The sequence below is a fragment of the Rutidosis leptorrhynchoides genome, chromosome 8, assembly GCF_046630445.1.
Source record: "Rutidosis leptorrhynchoides isolate AG116_Rl617_1_P2 chromosome 8, CSIRO_AGI_Rlap_v1, whole genome shotgun sequence".
NCBI lineage: Eukaryota > Viridiplantae > Streptophyta > Magnoliopsida > Asterales > Asteraceae > Rutidosis > Rutidosis leptorrhynchoides.
This window is the reverse complement of record NC_092340.1, coordinates 335,260,183-335,271,539: the sequence shown is the minus strand read 5'-3', so window position 1 is coordinate 335,271,539 and position 11,357 is coordinate 335,260,183. Positions and strand designations below refer to the sequence as shown.

Below are 11,357 nucleotides of genomic sequence, written 5' to 3'. Positions count from 1 at the left end.
TGGTTGTGTTTGTGTAGACTGTTTGTATTGTATATTGTATAGTATAGTATGTTCAAAAGAAACAAAAAGTTTTTTAATTGCTAATGATATATTCACCACTATTTTTGATAGATCAATTATTATAAAGTCGTATTAGATAAAGAAATAATGCACAGACGATAAATCTTTCAGAAAGTGATGATAAATTTATGATCACCCTTAGATTCATGCTATAGACAATGATGGATGGACCTATTTAACGTGGGAAATGGGCCGATTTGACCAGTCAAAGTATCATTTGTATGTTTTGTTATTTTGGAAATAGGGTTGTGGTTAATATTGAGAACTAGTATGATTTAAGAAGAATGTAAGTAAGCATCCAGATATGTTCAAAAAGGTTCATGTTAAGATGCGTGGTGTTCGTTAAAACTAAGTAAAGGTGCACGTGTAATATTGTTATTTGCAAATTAGGTAAATAGAAAAGGAGGTTTACTATTCAAAACTGTATTAAATGTATCACTATTTAGGAGTTGACTTGGACTTGTAAAAGAGAAGATGACTTTAGAACCACCGTAGAAGATTATTTTAGCCCTCAAATTACAGCAAATGGGGATTGAATCTGGATCTCTTTGTAACTTTCCAAGTATCTTATTATCTAGCCACCCCTTGGGATTACCGTAGAAGATTAATACTGTATATACAGTTGAATGTTATATAGTATGAAAATAAATAAATGTCTTAAAATGAAAATCGTGAACTATAATCTGAAGCTTATGTTTCTTCCGTCTATATGCAAGAGTTTGCTCATATACTTGGTTAACCAGCTTATAGAAAATTGTTGAATCATGATGTTATTAGTACTTATTACCTTGTTCAAAGTATGACATTATGTACGTTCAGGAACAAATGTCTCAACAAATTAAGGATATCTTAGGTGGTGATTATAAAGAAGTTATTTTTAAGGTTATTAACAACGATGGGTCGTATGCATCTTCCGCGGCATATTAGTTTGTTCTGAGTTATTCTTTTTGTTTGTAGTTTTGTTTTATTTGCGGGGTAATTTTGTTGTGCGTCTAGTCGTTTGGTCTACTTCGGTTAGTGATGTTTGGTAGCTTGCTTTTTATGGTTGTTTAGTTGTTTTTTCCGGATCAGTTTGTTAGTTATGACCCGGCTCGGCACGTATATAGAAAGCGGATGCTTGTATTTTTGTTTTCTTGTCTTGAGCCTAGCTGCTTAGTTTCGATTATATTCTTGTTTGTTTGTTTCATTTTTCGATGAAAAATTTTTGGTTATATAGTTTTGGTTCTTCTTACCAAAAAAAAAAAAAAAAAAAAAAAAAAAAAAGAAAGAAAGAATAAAAAAAACATAATAAATAAATAAATAAATAAATTCTACCCACCATAGAAGGCGGAGATGAAGGGGATGGGGTGCTGAGCCCCCCAAGGCCATTATTGAAAAACTCTATTTCATTTTACTACGGAAGAACTAAACAAGTTATTCGTAAATCTCTACAAAGAACTAAACAATTGTAAGTTTTTTTTTTTTTTTTTTTTTTTTAAGAACTTCTATTCTATATAATATTTGCGGTAGTGGAGACAGGGAGGAGACACGAAGGGGACAGAGGGGTGCCGAGTATCCCCTAATAGGTCCAATTCCAATTAAATATTAATAACCCATATTTGATTATTTTGAGTAAGCATCCCTCAATTATTCATTTAACTCAATTGTTTGGGTTAACTATCTTGTAAACCTGTATACAGAATAATATTAACTAAAACATATTGTGCAAGTTTACTTATCAAGCATTTAGATGGGCCATATTAGCAACGACGCATTGGCCATACTTAGAAAATGACGCGTCGGCCGACTTTTGCAACACTGATCATTGTAGGCATTGTTCTTTTTCCAGATATGTTAGTTTTACCTTCAAAATATGGTACATTTTTTACAACATATTTTGTAAACCATTGACATATAATTCGTATAAATTTTGAAATTTTGATTAAAAAAGTTGACGGCAGAATGAAAAATATGTACCGTCTAATTTCAATAATGAAGTATTGAACTTGGTTTTAAAAACTTTCTTGATTTTCTTCAGGAAAAAAAGTCATATTCGATTTACTTCATACTTCATTTATACTACATTAATTATTTTATTTAATACATTCAATTACTATTATTTTTATAAACTTCATTAATTATTTTATACTGCATAGTGTTTCAGAACCCTCTTAAGTAAATAACTATGTACTTAATTCGTCCCAAATCATATGTTCTAGTGGTGTAACTTTAAGTAAAGTACAAAAGTTTCTCTTCTAAGAGGATAAGAGGTAATGTCATTTCTAGTATTATAAACTTTTAAGTAAAAATATATATATAAGAGTAAAAAAATAAAGTTGATTGTCTATTTTAGAGAAAACAAAATTAGAAATACACATGTATCTAGAGATGGATGAAGTAATACTATATACTACGGATTATTAATTTAGCAAATTTTTACCTTATAGGAGTAAAAAGTTACGGTAGTTTTTTAGGTTCAAAACAACTTTATAAGATAAAATAGGGGCATTATTTGGCCGTTTTGCACCGAGCATCAAAATACTTAAGACCGGCCCTGATAAGCCTTCTCTATCGTCAAATCCAAGCTTCGCCCCTAAATATTTGTTGTATTTATACCCGTATTATACAATAGATAGTCTTAATTGTATTGTGATTTGAGTAAATTAATTTTAGGTTAAATGCAAAATTAGATGATGTAGCTCAATTGTATAAATGGCTAAGGTGCATTAGAGTTTAGTTACATTTTATGATTTAATTATGATTCTTATGTAATCATTGGTTAGTTGGAGAACCTTATATAAAAATAATAAATCAAATTCAGTGTTTTTTACATACATTCAAAATTAATATTAACTAATTTAACCATTATTGACAAGTTACTTCGAAAACAGTAGTTCGACGAGCATGAAAGTGATAAAACTAACAAACTTTTGCATATTATTATCAACAAAACCTATCTATTATTTTGACTTGTACGTTTATTCCGTTTTAAGACGAATTTGTTTTACTTCTTTTCTCAATTTAATATATTGCTAAAGTTTTTATTGTAAATATTGGAGTAATTATCAAGCAAGCTTCTTCATCATCAAATCCTAACTAGTCCCTTCCACTACGTACTACCCCCTAGGCAATCTCAACGTGACATTTTATGAGTTATGTTAAATTGTTTTCACTAACAAAATCGGAGCGGTTAGAAAATTTAACAAACAATTGGGGAATAACTTAATTTAGACCGAATACATCATAAATGTATTTTACCTCTCCAAGTAATCTATTTTATTTTCTCAATTTATTTTATCTGTTTATTAATACCAAACTAACTAGTGAAATGACCCGTGAAATCACGTATTTGTTTAAACGAAATAATTTAATTACATATTTTAGATATTAAGTGAATTTAAATGTTGAACTCATTTATTTTAATTACCCGTTTGACTAAGAAGTTTGTCGTTGTTTTTACAAATATATAAAGACATATATTTTCGCATACATATATAACGTAATTAATTTCGTAAAAAGAATCCATATTTGAATGTTAATAATATAATAATAATTATTATATTAAAAGTAAATAATAATAATAATAATAATAATAATAATAATAATAATAATAAAGTTCGCTCAAAGTTGAGTATTTATATTTATATTTTAATAATAATAATAATAATTATTAGTAATAATAATAATTATTAGTAATAATAAATACCTTTTAAATTTTTTTAGAAAATTAAAATTATAATTTATGAGATATTAATATTTCGTTTTATAAAAGATTTCGTATTATTTTTTAATTAAATTAATATATAATTATGACATTACCATTATGAAAAGTAAATGATAAATTAACCTAATGATAACATTATCATTTTAGAGCTTTATATGACTATATAAATAGAAAGATAGATAAGTTTCATATCCGTCACATATGCTACTAGTATCATTTTTTTTCAATAACGATATAAATGCAAATGTAACATAAAATAATATAAAATCTTAATTATATCTTGTTCGTTATAAGATTACCTATTAGACACAACTTATGAATAGTACTAGGGGTATTTTTGTCTTTTCACTTTTTTTTCCCTTTCTCCCCTTTTCCCTACCTATTAGACACAACTTATGAATAGTACTAGGGGTATTTTCGTCTTTTCACCTTTTTTTTCTCCACCTTTTCTCCCCTTTTCCCTTCTTTCTTTCAAGTAACGTCACAAAAGCCCCCCACACTTTGTTCACAAATTAAAATCGGCCCCCAACACAGGGGGTTAAAGCGTCAAATCAAAATTTTCATAAAATATCTTAAATAAACTCCACTCAAATATTCAACAGGTCATATCTTCTCGCTCGCAACGAGTTAAATTTTCCCGACACCATCCTTAAACTCGAAATAATTTTATGAACACAATGTCACTAATTATACGCAAAACGGACACTTAAAAAAAAAACGCTAAATATTTAGGGTACTTTTCATATATGTTGATTTTTCACTCGCAGGCTCCGCAACTAAACACAATAAAATACATTAAAAATCGAACCTCGACGCGAAGCGAGCGTTCGTAAACTAGTTGCAATCATTAACTGAACATGTTGATATTGTTGGCACATAAGTGTAAACACAATATAATAAGTTGTTACATAAAATGAAAAAATTAATTCAATAATTGTTTCACATTGAACTTTATATGTATTATTAGGGACTAATTATTGAGGTTAACATGCTACGTATTATAAAATAAATAAATACGGAGTATATTCTTTGTGGCACCAAGCCATCCACATCCTTATATTGGATAAAAACCATGTGACCAAACCAAGTATTTTTCACACATCAAAAGGTTACACATATATAATTAATATTACTTCCGATATTTTCCAAATTTCTTTAATTTGAGGTTTATTTTACAATCTCTTATCATAACTATTATAAATTATAAATAATAATATAAAATATAATATAAAATTTTCCTTTTTAACAAGCCTAATTTTATTGAAAATACTCTCTAAAATGTGTTGTTGTACTCTATAATGTTTTGCGATCGATTTTAGAGATGTCATTAACGCGCTATAAACAATTGTACATAACGATTAGTTATTGACGAATGTTTGTTTATGACTTAATTGATAATAATATCTTAGTTAAAAGATTTCAATAACGTGAAAATTTTGTTTAGGTCCTTACTTTTTAAATTTGTTTTTAACTGTTTGCTCAACTGATTCACATGGAGGATTATTTTGGTGAATTCAATTCAATTATATCTTGATGATTATCAAGTGCATAAAACAGACAATAATTTGATTTCTTAATTATTTATCTGTTATAGACGTTATATATTTATTCAAACAATATGACCTAATATAAAAAAAATAAACGGGACTTTAGTGACAATGGTTACACAAATGTACAATTATTTAAGGTGTATTAACGATGTACAAATTGTAATAATAAGCGTCATTTAACTGGTTACAACCCTTTTTGTTTAGTAAAATAAATAAAATAAAAAAATACAACCAACTTCACGGTCGTCCAAACTTCAAAGGGCTATCTCCCTCATGGTTGCTTGTTCCTTCTGTCTTAATTTGTAAATATAAATATATTTATAATTTATATTTTTTAAATATATAAATATACAGACGTTGATCTTCTCTCATTCTCTCTTTGTTCATCATCTTCATCATTATCTGAACACTAAATACAAATAATACAACAATCTTCTATTCAAACGGGGCGTCTATCGCCCTCTCTTTTTATCATCTTCATCAATCCAACAGAATCAGATCTCCTCTGTACATTGTTCAATCAATTTCTCATCTGGGTATGTAACAATCAACACATCTTTATATTTACATCACTTCACAATTGCTTAATTATCATACTACTTCTTACTTGTACGAATTCTCAAATTGTAGACTACTTAATTTTTTGTTACCTTTTTTATAATCAAAATTCTTACTTTATGTGAATTCAATCAGCATTATGATATCATTGCATCCATCTAATTTCATTGTTTGATGTACAAATATATTTATGTATACGAATAATTAGATCTGTACTGTATCATTGATGTTACTGAAATTACACGTGTTGGATTGTGCAGTAGCATAATGGAAATGGATCCTGGTAAATTGTTCATCGGTGGTATATCATGGGACACAAATGAGGAACGTTTAAAGGATTATTTTCAATGTTTCGGACATGTTATCGAAGCTGTTATTATGAAAGATCGAACCACTGGTCGTGCACGTGGTTTCGGTTTTGTTGTTTTCTCTGACCCTGCTGTTGCTCAATCAGTTGTCAAACATAAACACATTATTGACGGTCGAACAGTAAGTTCAAATTATCATCCTTAATCCCAATTGAATTTACCATTTTATGAAATTGATTGATTGATTGATTGATATATGAGTTTTGAACAGGTGGAGGCGAAAAAGGCGGTCCCACGCGATGATCAACAAGTTTTCAACAACAGAACTAATGGAAGCAACAGCAGCAGCATTCAAGGTTCGCCTGGTCCCACACGCACGAAAAAGATTTTCGTAGGTGGGTTAGCGTCTACTGTAACGGAGACTGATTTCAAGAACTACTTTGACCAATTCGGGTCAACCACGGACGTTGTTGTGATGTATGATCACAATACTCAAAGGCCTAGAGGTTTTGGGTTCATAACTTATGATTCAGAGGAATCTGTTGATAGAGTGTTGCAAAAAACGTTTCATGAAATTAATGGTAAGATGGTTGAAGTGAAACGGGCCGTACCTAAAGAGTCGTCACATAGTCCAAACAGAAGTAATATTAGTGGATATAATTATGGTTTACGTAACGCAAGTAGTTATATTAACGATTATGTTCACGGATTTAGTCCAAGTTCATTAGGACGTTATGGAGTTAGAATTGATGGTAGATTTAGTCCTTTTAGTTTGGGTCAAGATAGCTACTCCCCATTTGGCCCATTGACCCATGACAGTATCGGTCCCAATTCTGATTCAGTTTTAGGATTCAACAATGGAGGAAACAGAAATGGAAACTTCAGTTCTAATATTGGATTTGGGCGTACGGTGGACCCCACTTATAGTAGGTTTACTGGGATAATAGGATATGGTGGTACAGGTGAGGATTCAAATGATGTTTTGTTAAAGCCGACTAATAATGACATATGGGGAATTGGAAATAAAAGTTACACTAACGGTTTAAAAAATTCAAGTAATGATGGTTTTGGTAGTTTTGGAGCGATTTGGGGTGATTATGGTTATGATGAAAGTGGTGGTTCTAAGTTTATTGGTGGAAGTAATGGATTAAATGCAATTGGGTATGGGAGGAAAAATGGTAATAGTGTTGCATCTGCTTCTTCCTCGTTTGGTGATTTTGGTGTTAATGGTGAATCTTCGTTTTACACGGACCCCACTTGGAGCTCGTTGTCTCCTGATATTGAAGTTTCGGGATTGTTTAGTTATGGTATTGGAGGTGGTAGAGATTTGGATGGTGTGCAAAAAAAGACGGATGGATATAGTGTTGCAAATAGCTCAAATAGAGGTACATATATACATGCCTTTCTTTAAATGATTTCAGCTTACTCGTTTCTTATTATGTTATATATGTGTGCTTATTTATAGTTTTATACCGATATTTATTTAAGCATCTGTTGTTAGTTTATACTTTTTATGACATTTACATGTTGCTTTAATAAGCTAATACTAAATTTTCAGGAATTGCTGCTTAGAAAGGTTGTGAATTAAACCTTGAGGATTAATGTGAATTACTCGATACATATCAGTTGGTAGAACGTCGTAAATGTGGTTAGAGGTTATCGAAGCGTTTGCTGTATACGTGTTTTTTTGAATTTTAAATAGCCTTTTTTTTCTCTAATGTGATTTGATATGAGGTGTAAAACTGGAATTTGGGAGTACATATATAGTGTCATTGGTAACATGAAGATGGTGAAAAAATGTTATGTTTTCCTGTTCGATTTAAGTTTCTTTGTTTATAGATCTCTCAACTGCAATTTCTAGCAAACTTGTACTTTGATTATTCAACTGTAATTTATATGGTGCTTTGTTGTTTCGTTAATTCTTTATGTTTATTTCATTATCTTGATATAATTGATTTTTTTAATTATATAATGCGTTACTTGAAAATATAACTATTCAAAAAATGTGTAAGTACTAAAAAATTACTACCAGTTTTTATTATCTTTTATAACGGCAGAAGAGCATATATTAAAAAGCTGTTGAAAAGTTTGTTTTTCACTTTTTACTAAAAAACTTTAATATGGAAGGTGTTTTATATAATTTCCTCTGATCTGTTCTTCTCCATTGTAAGTCTTGTGAAGAGGTATGGGTTACAAATATATAATATTGATATTTAGTGACGTTTATTAAACCGCAAATTCGCTTTTCAAAAAAAAAAATTAAACCGCAAATTCTGTGATTTGACATATCAAAATGCAAATGAATATATCGTATATTCATGTCCTAATGGGTGGCCGATTTTGAGGCTTATCCAATCCACAAAATGGATAGGCTCCTTATTTAATTGTTTTCGCAAGTCAAATAAAAGCTAATGTCTTCTCGTGGACCAATTTCTATCACTAGCTACTCTCAGCGTTTCAACTTAAATGTCCACAAAACAAGTTATACTTGATTTTTAAGAGAATTGTAAATTTTTCACCTTTTGGTTATCAGTTGTCTACTCTAATCATCTGACGTACCTTTTCAAGAGAAGAATAAAATGGTAAACATGTTAGTTGATTTTTTAAAGTGGATGGACTTATTAAAAAAAGTAATGTAAAGGTTTACTTGAAACGGGGAGTATAGTTTTTTTTTTTTTTTTTTTTTTTTTTTTTTTTTTTTTCACAATATATGAGAGGATTTTTTACTTTTTTACATTTTTTCTTTGAAAAATATGAATTTTTATGAGTAACTTTTAACAAAGGTTGATAATAAAGACAACAACGAGAAGAGATAAAGATAAAGACATCCCAAAAGGTACAACAAGCGAGAGGGGTTTCATTTGATTTTAACATTTCATCTTAAAAATTAATGATTGTTTCAATAATAAATGGGACTCAAAAAACTTCATGTTCACTATCTGTTGAAAAAAGAAGTGCTGACGTAACAATGATCTGAGAGTTTACTGTTTTTTGTATCTTAGTTAACGGATGTGAGCAATAATCTACATATACACAAAGATGGAACCACCACACTGTTACATAGGCCACATAAGTACGAGTTTATTGATTTTTTGTATTCATTTGTCATATTAATGGACGCATATATATACACAAACATAAAAAGAAATGAACATATCTTTTTATTCTGATCATGTATTTTAAGAATAACCTTACACCAAAGTTAATTAAACGAATATGAACAACAAAGCTATTAAAAGAACCATACACATTCATGTTATTAAGTATAAAACACTAATGACTCATATCAAAACAGGTCCATTCTCAGCTAGAACTAGAATACACCTTTTTTGTAATCAATGAAATAATTTGAAGAAATAAATGTAATTAGAGAATGTCAACTTGAATCATGCGGTTGCAAAAGATCACTTGAAGGTCTAACACGCCTCGCTTGTTTTAGTAGACGAGGGAACGCAAATTATCAACTCGGTCGAACAAAATGAAATACCACAACAACGATATCCCTCATCTTTTCTTTTTCGTAAAACTCACATCATATACATTATCTTTCAATCCAGTCTAACCTTATAAAAGAACTTAATAAAAGAATCACGGATCAAAAACATTCAATATTCAGGATAGGATATGAAAATTTACTTCATATCAATTATGACGAACAACACCATGCTTTCTTAGATACTATCTCCTGGTCTGAGTCAGTTTCCAAAACGACAGTTTTACCACTTCCTGATAAAGACGAATCGGGTTTCTTCAGATCCAGGGATTGCATAACCTTTCTGCTCAATATGTTGTATATCTCTCTTACAACGGTTTCAAACGCCGCAGTCACATTAGATGATTCGAGGGCTGAAGTTTCCATGAAAAATAAGCCCTCTGATTCGGCCAACAATTTGCCTTCCTCTGTAGAAACCTCCCTTGTGTCTTTAAGGTCCGACTTGTTCCCAACAAGTATTGAAACTACATTCATATCCGAGTGAGCTGCACATCAACAAAAAAAAATTAACTTTTCGAAGTCAAAAATTCAGAAAATTTAAAGATGTGTCGTAAACTTAATTTCTGATATTAGATACACAAAATATCACGGATGGTTCCTCTGGTTTGTATCAGAAATTACCGACGGTCCCTGTACTTTTTTCCAGTCATGGATGGTCCCTGTGATTTGTACTTGAATCACCGAAGGTCCCTGTGGTACAAACCAAAAGGACCATCCTTGACAAAAAAAAAAAAATGCGTACCACAAGACCACCGGTGATTTAAATGCAAATCACTTAGACGGTTGATAAAAAAGAGCACAGTGACCATGAGTGTAATCCGATACAAATCACAGGGACCATTCGTGATATTTTGTCTATTAAATAACATTGGCATGATTTTCATTTCATCAAATATTATGTAAAGGAAAAAATATATTTAAAGTCAAAGTTGAATAAGAAAGACTTTAGAAGTCAAACTGGAACAGTTATTTTGGGAGAGTAAATACTTACTGTGAAGTTCATTAAGCCATCTGCCAATGCTATCAAACGTTCGGCGTCTACTGATATCATAGACCAACAGTGCACCAACCGCACCTCTGTAATAAGCAGATGTAACCGCTCTGAACCGTTCTTGACCAGCCGTGTCCCATATTTGGGCCTTAATTTCTTTTCCTTTAATTTCAATCTTCTGCGTTTGAAATTCTACTCCTATTGTGGATTTTGAATTCGGATAAAACTCATCTCTAGCAAATCTAGCAAGTAAATTCGATTTCCCGACAGCTGAGTCACCAATAAGAACAATCTTAAACAAATAATCTTCTCCAGAATCTTCTTGGGAATAAAACGCCATCTCCTATCCTCGTCTTTAACAATTTAAACTGCTATTGAACCATATTCACCAATATATTGCTTCCAATAAATGATGTAACACAAATCCTGCAAAGTATCCGACTTTACCTAATCAGAAAGGTTCAATAATTATAAAAATATATATTGAAGATGTGTAAAAAAAAAGGAAAGATTCAAAGGCAAGACAAGTAATCAAAGAATAAAAAGAAACGTATCTTAAAGAAAACTCATCCCCACATTATATTTAACTTTTAAACATTTCTTGATGTTCACGGAATAACACAATTTGATGCATCATATAAAATAAGATACAACAATTGTGTAAGGTGTCCTCACGTTTTTAAGTGATTGGAGC

The 11,357-nt window shown here is 30.4% G+C and overlaps 2 protein-coding genes across 2 annotated transcripts; one reads left to right on the top strand and one right to left on the bottom strand.

Annotated features, from left to right (window-relative positions):
• Window positions 1-5,675: 5,675 nt before the first annotated feature.
• LOC139861833 (uncharacterized) lies at window positions 5,676-7,962 on the top strand. Its single transcript, XM_071850356.1, has 4 exons — window positions 5,676-5,849; window positions 6,132-6,360; window positions 6,451-7,564; window positions 7,738-7,962. Exons 2-4 carry the CDS (start codon window positions 6,139-6,141, stop codon window positions 7,749-7,751), a joined length of 1,350 nt encoding a protein of 449 aa, XP_071706457.1. The 5' UTR covers window positions 5,676-5,849; window positions 6,132-6,138; the 3' UTR covers window positions 7,752-7,962.
• A 1,503-nt stretch (window positions 7,963-9,465) lies between these two features.
• On the bottom strand, window positions 9,466-11,105 carry LOC139861467 (ras-related protein RABA5a-like). The gene is made up of 2 exons (XM_071849856.1): window positions 10,664-11,105; window positions 9,466-10,157 (listed from the first exon to the last, which is right to left on the bottom strand). The coding sequence occupies exons 1-2, from the start codon at window positions 11,001-11,003 to the stop codon at window positions 9,826-9,828; spliced, it is 672 nt and encodes a 223-aa protein (XP_071705957.1). The 5' UTR covers window positions 11,004-11,105; the 3' UTR covers window positions 9,466-9,825.
• Window positions 11,106-11,357: the final 252 nt, after the last annotated feature.